The sequence below is a fragment of the Pongo pygmaeus genome, chromosome 20, assembly GCF_028885625.2.
Source record: "Pongo pygmaeus isolate AG05252 chromosome 20, NHGRI_mPonPyg2-v2.0_pri, whole genome shotgun sequence".
Lineage (NCBI taxonomy): Eukaryota > Metazoa > Chordata > Mammalia > Primates > Hominidae > Pongo > Pongo pygmaeus.
Genome location: NC_072393.2, coordinates 8477455 through 8495467, shown reverse-complemented (window position 1 = coordinate 8495467; position 18013 = coordinate 8477455). Strand labels below are relative to the sequence as shown.

General features: G+C 49.6%; 1 protein-coding gene across 7 annotated transcripts in view; it reads right to left on the bottom strand.

Annotated features, from left to right (window-relative positions):
• Window positions 1–693: 693 nt before the first annotated feature.
• HNRNPM (heterogeneous nuclear ribonucleoprotein M) overlaps window positions 694–18013 on the bottom strand; it is a 42156-nt gene continuing 24836 nt past the window's right edge. For 2 of the 7 annotated variants that reach the window (XM_054463220.2, XM_054463221.2), the window contains 6 exons: window positions 16205–16249; window positions 15671–15748; window positions 6662–6715; window positions 3408–4210; window positions 2739–2790; window positions 694–1117 (listed from right to left, as the gene is read on the bottom strand). In XM_054463220.2, the coding sequence (XP_054319195.1) occupies window positions 954–1117; window positions 2739–2790; window positions 3408–4210; window positions 6662–6715; window positions 15671–15748; window positions 16205–16249 (1196 nt within the window). In that variant the 3' untranslated portion in view covers window positions 694–953. The remainder of the gene's footprint in view (window positions 1118–2738; window positions 2791–3407; window positions 4211–6661; window positions 6716–15670; window positions 15749–16204; window positions 16250–18013) is intronic. The other 5 variants (XM_063658214.1, XM_054463219.2, XM_063658213.1 and 2 more) reach the window with 3 other exon arrangements.

Genomic DNA, 18013 nt, shown 5'->3' with positions numbered 1-18013 from the left:
CAGCAGCAGCCAGGCCTCCTTGCCAGGTACGCACACCTGCTTGGCCTGAGTGGATCCTGAGGGCACTTCACTGGGGGAAGGGGTGGGGCCTGTACCCAATTCTGACAGAGCCCAGGTATCAATCAGACTTGGTCTGAGCCTCTGGCAGGACTGAACACGCATGGAAGGTGGCACACAGTTTGGTCTGTTTCAGCAGGAAAAAAAAAAGCCAGAGAACAAGCCTGACTCAGGCAGGGTCTGTGCCCCACGGCATTAACCTCCCAACAGGGAGACAGGATGGCTTTTGGGAGGCCTTTTTTTTTTTTTTTTTTTTTTTTTTGAGACAGTCTCGCTCTGTTGCCCAGGCTGGAGTGCAGTGGCATGATCTCGCTCACTGCAACCTCTGCCTCCTGGGTTCAAGCGATTCTCCTGCCTCAGCCTCCTGAGTAGCTGGGATTACAGCCATGAACCACCGCACCTGGCCTCAGAAGGCTCTAAACAGCCAAACGCTCCATTATCAGCCTGAGGATTACAGCCCACAGGAAGGCAGTTTCCAGGGAAGAGTCTCCCCCCATCTGTGGGCAGGCACCCACCCCTGGGGCCTCCGACAAGCAAGAGAGGGGATGAGATCCCTGCTCCTTGGACTGGAAGCTCGAGTGACCCCAGCTCCCCACACCTCGGGTGGTTGCCCACACAGCACACACAAGCAGGCCGTTTTCAGGAACCGGTATTTATTATCAAAGTCATATTCGATGTCAACAAGATGCCACAACTACAAAAAAAATTGCGCACATTGCAATCTCAATGCAAACAGTCAAATGGAACCCCAGTCATTAAAAAAGTAATTCAAATTACCCCAAAAAGCAACTGAATTTTTTAAACATCTTTATACATCCAGCCAACAAATTAAAATGGTTAACAAGAAAAAATACAAATTCAGAGGTCTCGTATCGATGTTTAAAAAAGGCAACTGCTTAAGCGTTTCTATCAATTCGAACGTCAATCTCTCGGCCACTCAGCTTCATGCCATTCATCATCCGGCAGGCTCTCTCGGCCACCTCTGGTGACTCAAACTTAACCACACCACACCCCTTGGACTTCCCGTTCTCCATCTTGATGTCGGCATACAGCACGTGGCCTGGGACAGGGAGGGAAGAAGAGACCACACTCAGTCCCGATTTTGTTAGATTTTGGTGGACAGATTCAAAAAGGAGAGGCCCTGACGCCTAGAGCACAAAGGCTCAGAATACAATGGCGAGAACCAATGACTACGGCCCCTCGGCCATACTGCCATTCTTCTGCTAACACAGCCTGCCCCTGCCCCATGAAAAGCCTTCCTGGTGGATTCAATGCACGCCTTTACGCTTCAGAAAGTTCAAAAAAGGCGGCGCCATGTAAAGCCAGCTTTATAGGCAGAAAGTTGCCCATATATTTTACAAAGTCTTCATTTTTGATATACCACCGGCCCTGGTTACAAAGCCATCCACAATCCAATGGACACGTCTATACTGTCCAAATGAAAGCCAAGCAGGTTTCACTTATTCATTTGAGTACCCATTAAGCATCCAGATATGTGTCAACGCTGTGGACACAGCCCTAGAGGACACAGGCTCTACTCCAGGAGTACCAAAGGTGCTAGGGCCACAATGCCAGAGGCAGGAACTCAGTGTCTAAGAGAGGGCCCAGGGCAGGTAGGGTGGAGGGGTCCTCAGGGGCAAGTTCTGAGTGAGCTCACACAGAAATTCACCAGAAAGACTTGCCAGTAATGGCTCACACGAGAGTACTGTGGGACACGTGCAGCACTTGCCGCTCAGGTTCTGGTACAGAAGGGAGATGGAGGAGGATGGGACCAGGTCTTCAAAGGGCTTGTGAGTCTGGACTTCCTCTTGAAGGCACAGGGCCCCTCCAGGCATTGCAAAAGTGGTGATTGGGGGTGCTGTGATCCCACTGGCCTTTTCAGAATATCTAGCTACAACGTGGAAACTCAGGAGTGGGGAAAGAGGTGAAGAACGGAGCAAAGAGGCAGATCATGACTCAACGGCTTGCCCCAAGAACCATGGAGAAGCAGCAACGGTGGTGAAATCGGAGCCACTGCTGAAACAGGAAGCGGGAGGACAGTGCGGAAGCAGCTGCCTAGACCGCTAGCTCAGGCCCCTCTAGCTAAGAAGAACAGAGGTGGTGCATGAGGGGTGGGGGCTCACCCTGGAGGGCAGGGAAGGAAGACAACTTGCTTTCAGCCACAGAGGGAGCCCTCCAGAAGAGTTGCCCGATGTGCCAGGAAACCACAAGACCTTAGCCTCACCCTCACAGGAGCTGCTGTGTGCCCAGAGCCTGAGCCTGCACCGCCTCCCCATGGCACCTGCTGGGCTAAGTGTTCTCTCCGAGGCCCCACACCAGCTGTGCTGAGGGGAAAGCGACCTCGTCTGGGATGTATTTATTTAGCCTTGCCACCTAGAAGCCAGGTGACCTCAGAAGGAAGACTCTGCCCGACTCATCTGAAATGGGGACACTACTACCTTGTTTCAAAAGCCTCAAAAAGGAAGAAAAAAGGAAATAAGGATGAAATGAGAACACAGTTGAAAAACGTGACACATCACAGGACACTCAACAACCTGCCTGAGCATTGGCGTGGGCAGAACATGGCAAGGCCATGGGTCCTGAGCCGATGGAGGGGGCTGGGAGGGAGGCTTTGCTGCTGACTCGGCTGCATCACCAACAAGCATGAGGGAAGCACCTAGAAAGCCGTTCCCAACACTTACCGCACTCGTTGAATTTGTCCTTTAGCATCTTCCATGTGAAATCGAATGGGAGCTGAGGGGGGGGGGGAGAAGAAAAGGGAGACTGATATGTGATTAAACCAAATCCTAAGGCACACCTTGCAGCTGGCTCTGAGGGCCATGCTAGATTTCTCACTATACCGAGAAGCTGGCTGCCCTTCAGACTGAGGCGATCAGCAGGGAACTAATAGATCCATGTGGGACAAGGCTGTGAAGCGGCACAGCCAGCTCCCTCCCTGGGGCTCTGCCTGTGGGAGCACTGTGCAGGATGGGACACCCGGGCCTGTGGTGCGCAGTCCACAGTCACTAAATAGTGGCTAAGGGTGGCTGAGCTGGGGAAAACAATTCCGTTACAGCCACTTCTTTCCCTGGATCATTGTGCAAGACACAGTGCCTCTAAGCGATCAGAAACTGGAGTCTTTGAGCTCAGAGTTTGCTCCATATTCTAGCACAGTGAAGCAGCCCAGGCTCTTCCAGAACCCACAGTTCTCAAATTCCTTACTTGTCCCACTAGCATAAAACGTTTGGGACAGGGGCAAGGAGGTGTGGTCCCCTTTGAAGGGCGTCACATCTGACTTCATCCTGCTGATCTTTGCCTCCCCTGTCCCCTCATGCTCACCACCACCAAGAAGTTCCCCAAGAGCCACTTACATTTCTCACAAATATCTGGCAGGCCTTCCGGGCCACCCCAGGAGCATGGCCTCCAGCTCCACCAAAGGAACCTGCGAAGCTTCCTCCAAAGTTGCCACGCTCCATCTCGATGGCACGGTCAAAGCTGGCACCGCCACCGCCACCCATGGCCAGGCCCATGCGCTCAATGCCAGCGCCCAGGGCCGGGCCCATGGCGGGGCCCATGCGCTCGAGGCTGTTGGCACCCATGCGCTCCAGGCCCATGCGCTCGAGGCTGTTGGCGCCCATGCGCTCCAGGCCCATCCGCTCCAGGTTGTTGGCGCCCATGCGCTCCAGGCCGGTGGCCATGCGATCCATCACAGGGCCCATGCGCTCCAGGCCAGCCCCCATACCTGCGGGCACCATGCGCTCCATGCTCAGGCCCATGCGCTCGATGGCAGGGCCCATGCGCTCCACGCCAGAGCCCATACGCTCAATGGTCTGGCCCACACGGTCGATGGGAGCGGCCATGCGCTCAAGGCCGAAGCCCATGCCGGCACCCATGCGCTCCACACCAGAGCCGATGCGCTCCATGGTCTGGCCCATGCGCTCAATGCTGGAGGCCATGTGGTCGAGGCCCAGCGGGCCCATGCGCTCAATGCCGGAGCCCATGCGCTCCACGGAGCCCATGCGGTCCATGACCAGGCCCATGCGCTCGATCTCGGAGCCCACGCGATCCATGCCATGGCCCAGGCCCGCGCCCATGCGCTCCATGCCAGCACCCCCGAGGCGGTCAATGCCAGGACCCATCCTCTCGATCCCAGGGACGCTTCCTCCACCTCCACCTGAAACAGGGACACAAAACACAGGTGGGTGTCAAGAACTTGAGCGTGCGTGTGCACAACACACCAGACCACTTCAGCTCATGGGCATGGATCGGGGTAAAGGCCCACCATAATTTGCCATTAAGACACCCCTCAAATGTTGACAACAGCTACAGCTGGGTGGTGGGCACATGGGGGCCTCCCAGCATTGTCTCTGCTCTATGCCACAGCTGAGATTTCCATAACATAACTTCTAAAGAACACTCCTGTATGTGTGTCTGTGAGGTGCTAGTGTCTGTGACAAGCTTTGTGAACCATGGATGTCAATTCCTGAGACCTCTGAGGTTTCTCCATCAGCAGACACTGAGAAATGCTCCAAGGGGAGTGATGGACACCCCCTACTCAGAGGGCCACCCAGAGTAATGAACAGGAGTTACGTGGAGACAAGTCAGAGTCACTCCCACCTTCCCCTCTAGGATGCTCTGCTGGGGGCCACTCTGGCTGCATTTCCTCAGCACTCCCAGGGCACAGAGAAAGGATTTTCAGCCACACCATCAAGCAGAGGTCAAAAAAACACACACCGAGAGATCCTCTGTGTACAAATGCACACAGCTGGCCACTTTTGGGGACCTTATTGTCAGGGAAACCAAATGACTTGCTGGCTTTGGAAAGAAGATGTTGATGGCACTGCAGAGTGGGCTCTGGTAGCGGCTGGGGGTCAGTCAGCAGAACAAAGGGACGCCCCCACCCATGGTGCTTGCAGCTCTGGAAAGCAAGGGTCTGGCTCCATCAGCAAGGCCACCCCTTTCCACATGCCGAGCTTGGGGCTCCTCCCCGAAACCCTGCCGCTTGCCTCTAAGAGTGGCCATCAGCCCAGAGCCAGCCTGTGACTGACCCAAGCAGCCTAGTCAAAGATACCAATTCAAGAGGAAACTCAGCAGTTTCTCTAACTGGCTCTATAACTGACCACGGCCAAGGTTCTCTGCTGCTCCGTGCCTACTTCCTTAGCTGCACAGCAGCACAGTGAGCGGCAAAAAGCAGGCCCAACTTTAAGAATGTGTGACTTTCAGAGGGGAGATGTCTCAGAACTTCCCCACAGTATAAGGAACCTAGCGAGAATGGGCACTATGCCCAAAGGCATCAGAAATGAGGTGCGGTGGCTGGGTGTGGTGGCTCACGCCTGTAATCCCAGTACTTTGGGAGGCCAAGGCGGGCGGAACAAGGTCAGGAGTTCGAGACCAGCCTGGCCAACGTGGTGAAACCCCATCTCCACTAAAATTGCAAAAATTAGCCGGGCATGGTGGCGTGCGCCCGTAGTCCCAGCTACTTGAGAGGCTGAGGCAGGAGAATCGCTTGAACCCAGGAGACGGAGGTCGCAGCGAGCCGAGATCGTGCCACTGCACTCTAGCCTCAGCAACAGAGTGAGACTCTGTCTCTCAAAAAAAAAAAAAAAGAAAAGAAAAGAAAGAAAAGAAAAGAGGCAGGGCAACTCCCAATGCCAACAGAAGCAAAAAACTGGGAGGAAATGGTGCCGGTGTGGAGTTCCAGAGCCAGCCCAACACAGAAGTCAGGAGGTGAGATGCCAAGATGCTCAGAGGGAAAATCAGGCTGAAAAAGTACATTTGGGCCAGGTGTGGTGGCTCACATCTGTCATCCCAGCACTCTGGAGGTGTGCAGGTCACTTGAGGCCAGGAGTTTGAGATAAGCCTGGGTAACGTGTCAAAATGCCATCTCTACAAAAAATAAAAAAATTAGCCAAGCCAGGTGGCACGCGCCTGTAGTCCCAGCTACTTGGGAGGCTAAGGTGGGAGAATCGCTTAGGCCTGGGAAGTCGAGGCTGCAGGGAGCAGAGACTGCGCCACAGCACTCCAGCCTGGGCGACAGAGCAAGACTGTCTCCAAAAATACTCAAAAAGTACATTTTGTTCTCAGTATCCATAAAGCTGTGTATGAATGAAAGATTCAGAACAAAATGTTTCCAGCACTCATCACTGGGCGATGGGGCTTCAGACCATACTTTCTTCATATTTTCCTATTGAGTACATGTATCTATTTTACAAGCATTTATTACATGTTGGGTGGTGTACTTTCAGTCTTATCATCAACTCTAAGGAAAATATATTTACTTTTAGGAATTTATAATGTGGAAAACAAAACCCCCAAATGAGAGGTACTCTAACAATGAGGATGGCCTGCCTGTGCACAGCACATGCAGAAGCACTCTTTCACATGCATTCACTCTCCACAGCATCCCTGAAGCAGGTACTATTACACCCCCATTTTACAAATGAGTGCTATGAGAAACAGAGAGGTTCAGTGACTTGCCAAACATCACACAGCTAGAAAAAGGCAGAGCTGCTCCCACCCCAGGCAGTCTGTGTCAGAGCCCGCATTTCTCACCACTAAGCTCTACGGTCCCCAGCGATAACGGCCTGTTCTAAAAAAACAAAACATCAAACTAAGCGGTTCCTACCTCCTCCCTGCTTTGCAATGATCTCTCCTCTCTTCAGTGCATTACTTAGGATTTCTAAGGAAATCAGGAAGAAAAAAAAATTAGCCAAATTTCTCTATGGCAATAGAAATGTGCTCATTACAGATTCCAGAGTAGAAATACTACTAATAAAAATGACAAGATAAAGGGAAAGGGGTTTGAGAAACACACACAGACAAGATCATTTTACAGAGAACTAGGAGAGTCCTTGATGCTGGGTCACGATGCCAAGACCCCACGTAGCTCCAGACTCTGAGGCCCAGCGTGCGGGGTCACCTGCGAATGCACCCAGCAGAGACTGGAGTCATGTGCATTCATGAACTGAGAGCCAGAGCAAGAAGGGGGCGCCATCGGGTCTTGCTCAGTGGCAGTTTTCTAAAGCTGGTCCAGGCTCTCAGGACTGAGGCTTCCTTGCCTCACCTGAGCTGGAAACTAAGCCCCCACCCCCACCCCAGCCAACTTCTTGTTCAGAAGACCGCCCAGCATCACCCACTTGGAGCCCACATTTATCCACCCAGAGGCACCTCTCATTATCATAGAGCAAATAAAAGCTGCAGCTCCACGGACAACCTCAACGCTAACAAATGAGCTCTGCGCAGAAATCCTTGAGCATGCCAGCCCTGCCTGAAATGAGCTGGGTGTGCTGTGACTAGGCAACATATAAGGTTTCAGGAAAATACCTAAATGCACCCCCTGCCAAGTATCCAAGTATCCCAAACACAGTGCTGCTGCTCACTTGCCCACGGCTCACCCACACCTCTTTAAGGTTTGTCTGATGCTATCATAGCATTACCTTTCCAAGCTTCTGGTCCATCTTTTGCTATGTAGAAGACACTTGTACCCACCTGCTCTGGTCTCAAAGTATATGCTCAGCAACTTGGACATTAGCCACGAGGCACATTTCACTTTATGACCATGGCCACGAAGCCATTAAAACCTGTCCCCTGGTTGCGCAGTGGCTCATGCCTGTAATCCCAGCACTTTGGGAGGCCAAGGCGGGTGGATCACCTGAGGTCAGGATCAGCCTGGCCAACGTGGTGAAACCCCGTCTCTACTAAAAATACAAAAATTAGCCGGGTATGATGGCAGGTGCCTGTAATCCCAGCTACTCAGGAGGCTGAGGCGGGAGAATTGCTTGCACCCCGGAGGCAGAGGTTGCAGTGAGCCACTCTGCAGAGGTTGCAGATCGTGCCACTGCACTCCAGCCTGGGCAACAGAGTGAGACTCTGTCTCAAAGAAAAAAAGAAAAAAAGAAAAAACAAAAAAACAAACACCAAACAACAACAAAAAAAGCACCTGCCCCCCGCACAGCTGCTTCTTATATCCCAACTAACTGCCGTGGGACAAGGTGGGAAAGTTCACCAAGAGACACAGACTTCAGTCTACCAGCAGATACAGCTCATTCTCCCGGGACGCCTGCTATCCTACCCTGGCATGCCTGAGCCGGGGCTGGCTTTCCAGCACCTAGACCAAGCTTGTTCAACACGTCTTACTTTGCTTTGTTCTGTTTTGGGCTTTTTGGCAGCCTGAAACCATGGTTTTTAAGTTTCTGTCTCTAGTAATAAGTGGAAAAGAGGGATGAGGAAGGGGCTTTACTGATCCAAACAAACCAACTGAGAACCCATGACTATATTCTCCCGTGCACACCCCTGAACTAGATCAAGCTTTCAACTAACACACCTGCAAGACAGCTGCAAAAGCTTTCAACCAACATGCCACTGATTTGAAGAGAATGGCGGAATTCTCCCATCGGCATTCACAGGCCTCCCCACACTGACCACAACTGGAGCCTGTTCTGCCCACGCTCCTCCCCAGCCTCACAGAGACCTGCACCTCCAACCTCTGCACCCGACGCCTCCAGCCGCTCTATCTGCGCACACCTGCTGCCTGTGCCAAGCCCACTGGGCCCCCTAGCAGAGCCGATGCCCTGAGCAGCAGCATCTAGACCAGCGTCTGGCAACCCTTGTCTCCACCAGCGTCCTCACTAGGCCACTTGGATGCACAGACCTCTGGCGATGTCCCAAGCCACCCTTAGTATTGCCTCAGCTGCACCTCATCCTTGAAGGTCAAAGACCACAGGCCTATCCAAATTTTTGAAGCAGCAAGTACAGCTGTTTGCACAAAGGAGTGCAAAGATCTACTGCCTAGGCACAGGAAGGGGCACCGAGTAGGAAAGCACTATGGAAAGGAGCACCACAATGATTCACCTCTCATGGCAAAGGACACAGGAAAGAGGTCAAGAATTGAATCTTGAAAAACCAACCCAACCACTCTGAGAACCTGACGAGATCACCTTACTCATGTAGGTCTGATCACAGCGGCAGCAGGGAATTCCGGGACAAAGAGATTGCACAGTCCCAATCACAAAGAAGGTGTAACTGCAGCGGGAGAGGTGGCGCCCTGCTGGTCAGGACAAGAATGGTTTCCTGTGGCCACATGAAGTGACCTCAAAGGCAAGAAGCCCACATCCACCTCTCTGTGTGCCACTCATGTGCCACTCCAGAAAGTGGAATTAGGCGACAGGTGCTGCAGAGTGGCAAGAAGCTGAAGGCTCTTAGCAAGAAAAAGTTCCTACAGAAGTAAAGATGTCTTTTTTTCTTTTTTTTAAATTTAGAGACAGAGTCTCACTCTGTCGCCCAGGATAGAGTGCAGTGGTGTGATCTCGGCTCACTGCAACCTCTACCTCCCAGGTTCAAGCAATTCTGCCTCAGCCTCCTGAATAGCTGGGATTACAGCATGCACCACCACGCCCAGCTAAATTTTTTATGTTTGTAGAGTAGAGACGGGGTTTCACCATGTTGGCCAGGCTGGTCTCAAACTCCTAACCTTGTGATCCACCTGCCCAGCCACATGCCATCTATTCTTGCCATAGCTATCCACAAATTAGTATTTGCAGGCAAATGACAGTAAGTTTTATTTATTTATTTATTTATTTTTTTTGAGATGGAGTCTCACTCTGTCACCCAGGCTGGAGTGCAGTGGTGTGACCTCAGGTCACTGCAACCTCTGCCTCCCAGGTTCAAGCAATTCTCTGCCTCAGCCTCCCGAGTAGCTGGGATTACAGGCACCCGCCACCATGCCCGGCTAATTTTTGTATTTTTAGTAGAGACGGGGTTTCGCCACCTTGGCCAGGCTGGTCTTGAACTCCTAACCTCGTGATTCACCAGCCTCAGCCTCCCAAAGTGCTGGGAATACAGGCATGAGCCACCGCACCCGGCCAGTAAGTTTTAAAATATTTTTTGGCTGGCCGCGGTGGCTCACGCCTGTAATCCCAGCACTTTGGGAGGCCGAGGTGTGTGAATCACGAGGTCAGGAGTTCAAGACCAGCCTGGCCAAGATGGTGAAACCCCATCTCTACAAAAATACAAAAAATTAGCTGGGTGTGGTGGCATGCGCCTGTAATCCCAGCTACTCCGGAGGCTGAGGCAGAGAATAGCTTAAACCTGGAAGGGCAGAGCTTGCAGTGAGCCAAGATTGCGCCACTGCGCTCCAGCCTGGGCAACAGAGCGAGACTCTGTCGCACCAAAAAAAAAAAAAAAATTTTTTTTTTTTTTTTTTTAAATACACTGCTGGCCAGGCATAGTGGCCTATAACCCCAGCACCTTGGGAGGCCAAGGCGGGAGGATCACTTGAGCCCAGGAATTTGTGACAAGCCTGGGCAACATACAGAGACCCTGTCTCTACAAAAAAATAAAAAAAATTAGCTGGGCATGGTGGCATGTGCCTGTGTTCCTAGCCACTCAGAGGCTCAGGTAGGAGGACTGCTTCAGCCTGCTACAGTGAGATTGTGCCCACTGCACTCTAGCCCGGACGACAGGGCGAGACTGTCTTAAAAAAGAATCTTGCCCCTCTGATGAGCTGAAGGACGAATCTGATGACCACCTTTCTAGTGCCTTCATAAATTTGAAGAATACAGCTAATATAAAATGGACATCAACAGACCTGGCGTGATGGCTCACACCTGTAATCCTAGCACTTTGGGAGGCAGAGGCAGGTGGATCACTTGAGGTCAGGACTCAAGACCAGCCTGGCCAACACAGTGAAACCCTATCTCATTAAAAATACAAGAAAATGAGCTGGGTGTGGTGGCGCGCCCCTGCAGTCCCAGCTACTCAAGAGGCTGAAGCAGGAGAACCACTTGAAACAGGGAGGTGGAGGCCACAGTGAGCTAAGATCGCACCACTGCACTCCAGCCTGGACAACAAAGCAAGACTCTGTCTTGGAAAAAAAAAAAAAGAAAAAAGAGGAGGAAATTGCTCTGCCACCTAACCAAAACTGAAAAAAAAATTTCTCTGCCTACAAATAGGCCTAAATACTCAAGACCTTCCAACTTCAGAAAACCTCTCTAGTCGGTCTAGATGCCTCTTTCAAAGGCATCAGCAAGTGCACAACTCACTCCATCCTGCTAACTGGACTGGACACCACAGCACCCTGGGGTAAGGAAACTCCTGCTCCAATTAGCAGGGCCTTGAAACACGCTCCAGGCCTAGGGAGCCAGAAAGTCAAGTACACGCAGGTTTCCATTCCCACAGCCTGCACAACCTTATGCCAATTTTTAAAAAAGCCATCTGAAAAGACTTAAAGACAAATAATGCTATTGATATAGCAATAAAACACCAAAAGACTTAAATTGTTTACCTAGGTCTACAACAACATCTTTTTTAAAAGCTTAAGAAAAAAACAGCTGACTCTAAGAGAGCAGGGACATCAGATAAGCCCTGGCAGCCTGCACCCCAGAGGGCAGACCCCAGCCACTGAGGCCCACAGGGCCTTCTTACTCATTCCTCTGCCAAGAGGCTCTCCAAAGCTTCGAGATATCCCCATCTCCTTCCTGGCAAAGTCTCTTTCAAGTCCTCCACCCATGCCACGCTCCATCGCTGTGGAAACATCACCCTAGGCCTTTCCAGGAATACCACTGTGTCTGAGACATCAAAAACAAAACCAAATGTATACACACGACAGCCACCACCAAGTCAGCATGTTTAACTCTTCCGCAGGAAACCATTATTCATTCTTTATTCCCTAAAAAACAAAGTCACTGCAACTGAATGCCTGAACAACCTACCTAACATTAGTCCATCAAGGACCAATGAACAACTTCTATTGCAGCCACACAAACCACACATACTGGGTACACCAAGCACTCACTACCACAGTAACCAAGAGGTCCCCTGCAGTGCAGCTAAATCAAACGTAGGCTGCAGAAGGTACCATTTACTGGGCACTCAACACATGCCCTACCCCAAAGGCTTTGTGTATAATTCCATCAACTCTTCACAACCATGCCATGCACGCCTGTTACCCTCCACCACCACTACCACTTTACAAAGAAATTGAGGCTCACACAATTTAGTAACTTGACCAAGGTCACATGCTGGTGAGGTGAGGCAAAGGCTGGGACTCAAATCCAGTGCAAAAGCCCATCCTCTAATAAAGAAGCCTGTGCCCTAACAGAAATGCGTGTGCACGGCGAGAAGTATGTCTGCACAGAAAGACTTCTCTGCTGACAACTGCAGTGGCAGCATCTACATAATGGGGTTTGGGTCACAACTTTCTCATATTTTGTAAGGTTCTTTTTTTTTTTTTTTGAGACAGGGTTTCACTCTGTCAACCCAAGCTTCCAAGCTGAATTGCAGTGGCATCATCATGCTTCACTACAGCCTCGACCTCCTGGGCTCAAGTCATCCTCCCACCTCAGTTTCCCAGGCAGCTAGCACAGGTGTACGGCACCATGCCCGGCTAATTTTATTTTTTGTAGAGAGGAGGTCTCACTATGTTGCCCTGGCTGGTCTTGAACTCCTGAGCTCAAGTGATCCTCCTGCCTCAGCCTCCCAAAGTGTTGGGATAACAGGTGTGAGCCACTACACCCAGCCTTACAATGTCTTTTAAAACAAAGGTCCTAGCTTCTGCCGGGAAAGGCCCACCACAGTGGTCACTTGCTTGAGAAGCCTTTCATGATTCCTACTGCTGGCCACTTCTTTCCTTGTGCATCCATCTCATGCAGGCTGAAACGGGGATCACACTTTTCATGCTGCGAGGTCCTTGAAGAATCTCTCCCTCCCATGCTGAGAGGGCCTTGAAGAATCTAGTTATTATTAGTCTCACTCCTTAGAAATGTCAGGTAAGACAGGTGCCATGTAATCAACACCTTGCATTATACAGCCAGAGTCCCTATCTTTCAATAAAATAAGCAATTCCATTAGAGATGTGGCAGCAGGAGCAAATTATGAATTAACAAGGACTGGCTGCCAATGGTGGGCTTAACATTCCTAGTTTAAATTAACCCAAGTGACCTCACGGTTCAGCTTGCTCCTCATGGGTGCTATCTCCTGGATAGCAGAGCCCAGGAGTTGGTGGCGGTGCGGGGGGGAGGACGGGGGCAGGGACAGAACCCTGCAGCCCCGCAGCGGCATCCTCATGGAGTTCTGCTGCTCTCCTTCCATCCTGCCACCTGTCTGCAAGAAGGCAGCACCCCACTCCAGACAAGCATGCCACAGGCTGGCATCAGCTGTTGGCAAGGACCTCACAACTCATCTTGCTGGCTGTCAACAGGGCCCCAGAGCTCAGGGAGCACCATGAACTCCAATTTATACCCACAAAGGGTAGCATTTTCACTGTCAAACATTGCCTCACAACAGTCAGTTTTTGACATTTAACAATCTCTCTCTTTTTTTTTAATGTTAATCTCAACGTGTTGGGATTACAGGCATGAGCCACCGCGCCTGGCTGACATTTAAAGATCTTTTGATTTACATTTTCATAGCCACTCTATCAAGATTTGACTCATGCTAAGTGTGGGTCCTGGGAACCTGCATGACCAGCAGTCTGATGGGAGCACCCATGACCATAATGGCTACACTCTAGTCATGAATTAACATTTCATTAAACCCAAACGTCTGCTTCAATTCTTCCTCCAGTGTGATGTACAGTTTCCTTGCAGTGCCCAAGGACTCTAGAGCTCATCCCACCCAAACCAAAGAACGCCGATCAAGTGGGAAGGAGTCCCTGTTCTCAGCTGTAGAGGGTGTGGGGAGCACTCTGAGTGCCATATCTCAGAACATCTAAGAACAGTCTAGGAACACAAACTCCATTTGTGGTTCTCCAGAGAATCGGCACTTGGAATCCTTTGCCACCGCGTACCCCAGGCTCTGAATCCTGACTGCGAGATTACACCTGCCAGTTCACCACCGACTGTGTCACATGGCTCACCACAGCTCCCAGGCCAACCCATTCTGATTTCCATCTACTTATAAACTGCATCACTCTACTCCTCACAGCAACAACTCAAATTCCCTAATGACTAATCTGTTCTTTAAAAAAAAAAAAAAAAAAAAGAGATGGGCTTTCGCAGTGTTGCCTAGGCTGATCTTGAACTCCTGAGCTCAAGCAATCCTCTTACCCCAGCCTCCCAAAGTGTTAGGATTACAGGCGTGAGTCGGCACACCCAGATTAATCTGCTGAGTAACATTTTACCAAGCCAGATTTCTGAAACTTTTTTAAAAAATTAAAATCCCACGCACACACAAGTTACAGGCAAGCTTGAATGTACACTGGAAACGCAGACCTTTGCTTTACTACTAATGGTGACGACTTTCCTATATCCTTTTACCAGCTTCTAGAACAAGGCACCCATGAAGAGGGCAACACACATCATGCCCCACTGCTCCCTGTGCACCAGAAGAAGGGCCTGATCATCAGGGACAGCCGCCTTTCAAGCCTGACAATGATGTCTGTCCTTGTACCATTTTCACATCCTTTGTTATGGCAGACCCGCAAAGGAAGGTTTATACCTAAATCCCTAATGACTTCCCATTCCAAGAAAGTTTCTGTGTAAAAAAGCAGCAGCTTTCTTGTGGTGAAGGGGAAGGTCAAAGAGTCACCAACACATAGAGGATTTCAAAAAGGAAAATTTCCAATTTCTCATGCACACTCTACAGCCCTGCTGGTGCCCTGGGCCAAGTGCTGTGCTGGAGGCACTTCTAAAAGGCACGATTCCCACATGATGAAGTGCCAGGCTCTGGAGCCAGACAGCCTGGGTTCACACGCAGGCACCACCGTTTACCAGTCACTTGACCTAGACATGTCACTCTCTGTGCCTCAGTTTCAGATGAAACGGGGATAGCAGTACGTACATATCATGTGGTTCTCACATGGACTAAATGAAATACTACATTGTTATTATATTATTATATTTCTGTTAAAAAGTTGGGGGCGGGGGCCGAGCACGGTGGCTACCGCCTGTAATCCCAGCACTTTGGGAGGCTAAGGCGGACAGATCACATGAAGTCAGGAGTTCAAGGCCAGCCTGGCCAACATGGTGAAACTCCGGCTCTACTAAACATATAAAAATTAGCCAGGCATGGTGGTGCACACCTGTAATCCCAGCTACTCAGGAGGCTGGGGCAGAAGAATCACTTGAACCTGGGAGGCGGAGGTTGCAGTGAGCCAAGATCGCACCATTGCATTCCAGCCTGGGTGAAAGAGTGAGACCCTGTCTCAAAAAAAAAAAAAAAAAAAGTTGGTGGAGGATTTGAATTATACTAAACCAGAATTTGCATTATGTAAATGCTAAATTAAAAGAGCCTGTGATTTTTATTAACGCCTCTACAGACAACTTGCAGCTGGGGCAGATGATCAAGAACTACCCTTTCCAGCACTCCCAGAGACAGACAAACTTGATCACAAACTTTAAAGAATCCTTCATACTCGGAGACCATAACCACAAACGTGTACATGCTTTTTAACACTGTACTCGAAAATTACTGCAGAGCTTGGGAACACAGGACATCTCAAAAGACTAGCGACCAAGTGAAGTAAGTCTACTATTACGTCTAGTTTTTTAAATATTTAAGGCAATTCAAAAGACATTTGATTCGGTTGAAAAGCAGAAGTGAGAAACCACTTATTCAGTGGGTCTGCAGCCTAAAAGTCACCTGAGAGGCAACAGCCGGCAAAGGATGGGTGAAAGCAGGAAGAAAACACGATGCTTACCATTTATCCTGCCCATGTTCATCCCAGATCCAAATCGACCCATGTTTTCCATACCACCACCGAAGGGCCCCTCCATTCCTGCAAGAGAGGTTCACATTTCAGCAACATCCAACAAGACTGCTTAGACTAAGCAGGGAAAGAAAAATTCTATCACATGTTTCAACTGGGGTATTTTCTGCCAAGAACTTACCAAGTTTAACGGCTTTTGAAAAACAAAAAAATGCTAGCACCCTTGTTCAAAAATCACCCGTCTTCAAAAAGCTGGTCTGATCCAACCCCCTCAATGAATAGACAAGCAAAAAGAGGCATAGAGATGGAGTGGTCTGCCCAAGGTCACAGAGCTAGTTAGTGAGACAGCCAGAACCAAAAGCCAAGACACCCGCTGAAGGATGGACAGGCAGGAGGAAGTGATTTCCAGACTCAAACTGAAACCAAAGAGAATTTCATGCAGGGTTTAAACAAGCAAGAAAAGAGGAAAGAGAGAAAACTATGCCTAAAAGTGATTAAGCTTGTACTTCATTTTAAATTTCTTACCTCCCATTTTATTTATTCCAAATCCTATGCCTTCCATTCCCATTCCTTAAAAAGAAAAAGTCAATGCAAACTAAAATTATGTCAAAGCAGTAAATAACGTTTGAACTTAAAAAGCATAATTCCAAACCAGCAAATGAACTCAAAAGAAAATCCCTGATGACAAGTATATTTTATATATTTTGATCAGCAAGAAAAAAAGCCCTTACCATTTCAACTGTCAAATATCATATAGCTAATAATTTTTTTTTTTTTTTTAAACGCAGTATTGCTCTGTCACCCAGGCCGGAATGCAATGGCACAATCTTGGCTCACTGCAACCTCCACCTCCCAGGTTCAAGCACTTCTCCTGCCTCAGCCTCCCGACTAGCTGAGATTACAGGCACCTGCCACCACGCCTGGCTAATTTTTTTCTGAGGGATCTACATACTTTAATGACCCAGTCGGGCAGGGTTTTTTTGTTTTTTGTTTTTGAGACAGGGTCTCCTTCTGTCACTGAGGCTGGAATGCAGTGGCATGGTCACAGCTCCCTGCAGCCTCAACATCCCAGGCTCAAGTGATCCTCTTGCCTCAGCCTCCCAAGTAGCTGGGACTACAAGTGTACGCCACCACACCTGGCTAATTTTTTTTATATTTTGTAGAAATGGGGTCTCACTATGTTGCCTAGACTAGTCTCAAACTCTCGGCCTCCAAATTGCTGGGATTACAGGCATAAGCCACCACACCAGGCCTCAAGTTAGGCAGTATTAAACATGAAATAGAATTATAAGACACATTCTATGGAACATAAACTTTTTAGAAAATTTTAGGGAACAGAAGTAGATTTTTAAAAAAATCCCTGTTAAGGGTGGGCATGGTGACTCACGCCCGTAATCACAGCACTTTAGGAAGCCAAGGCAGGTGATCACCTGAGGTCAGGAGTTCCAGCCCAGCCTGACCAACATGGTGAAACCCTGTCTCTACTAAATACAAAGAATTAACTGGGTGTGGTGGCGCATGCCTGTAATCCCAGCTACTTGGGAGGCTGAGGCAGGAGAATCACTTGAACCCAGGAGGCAGAGATTGAGTGCAGTAAGCCGAGATTGAGCCACTGCACTCCAGCCTGGGCAACAAGAACAAAATTCCGTCTCAATCAATCAATCGATAAATCCCTGTTAAAGGTAAAATCTTCAAAATAAAAACCAGTTCCTAAAAACACCAAGACTTCCTCCCCAACCCCCAGTCTTTCTGTTTAGGTGTCAGACACGGGGTGTGTGTGTGTTTTGGGTCGGGGGGAAACGTTAAAACAGTCATTTGAAGTTGTGGCCCAGAATTTAAGTCAGCCCCAGGGTGACTCTGGAAGAGAGTCTAGGGATATGCAACACTGACAATGGTGGGATAGAGGGGCTTCCATATTCCAATTTCAAAGGATTCCAACAAAGACCAAAGTCTGAGGTCATAAAAATGACATATTCCTTAATAGAATCAAAAGACATCATTACACAGAAATAAAATGCTAAACAGCAAAGCCTGAGTTTATTCTACACATCAAAGCTTTCATGCAGGTTTTTTTTTTTTTGGAGATGGACTCTCGCTCTGTTGCCAGGCTGAAGTGCAGTCATGTGATCTCAGCTCACTGCAACCTCCACCTCCCGGGTTCAAGTGACTCTCCTGCCTCAGCCTCCCAAGTAGCTGTAATTACAGGCGCACGCCACCACGCCTGGCTAATTTTTGTATTTTTAGTAGAGATGGAGTTTTGCCATGTGGGCCAAGCTGGTCTCAAATTCCCAACCTCAGGTGATCTGCCCACCTTGGCCTCCCAAAGTGCTGGGA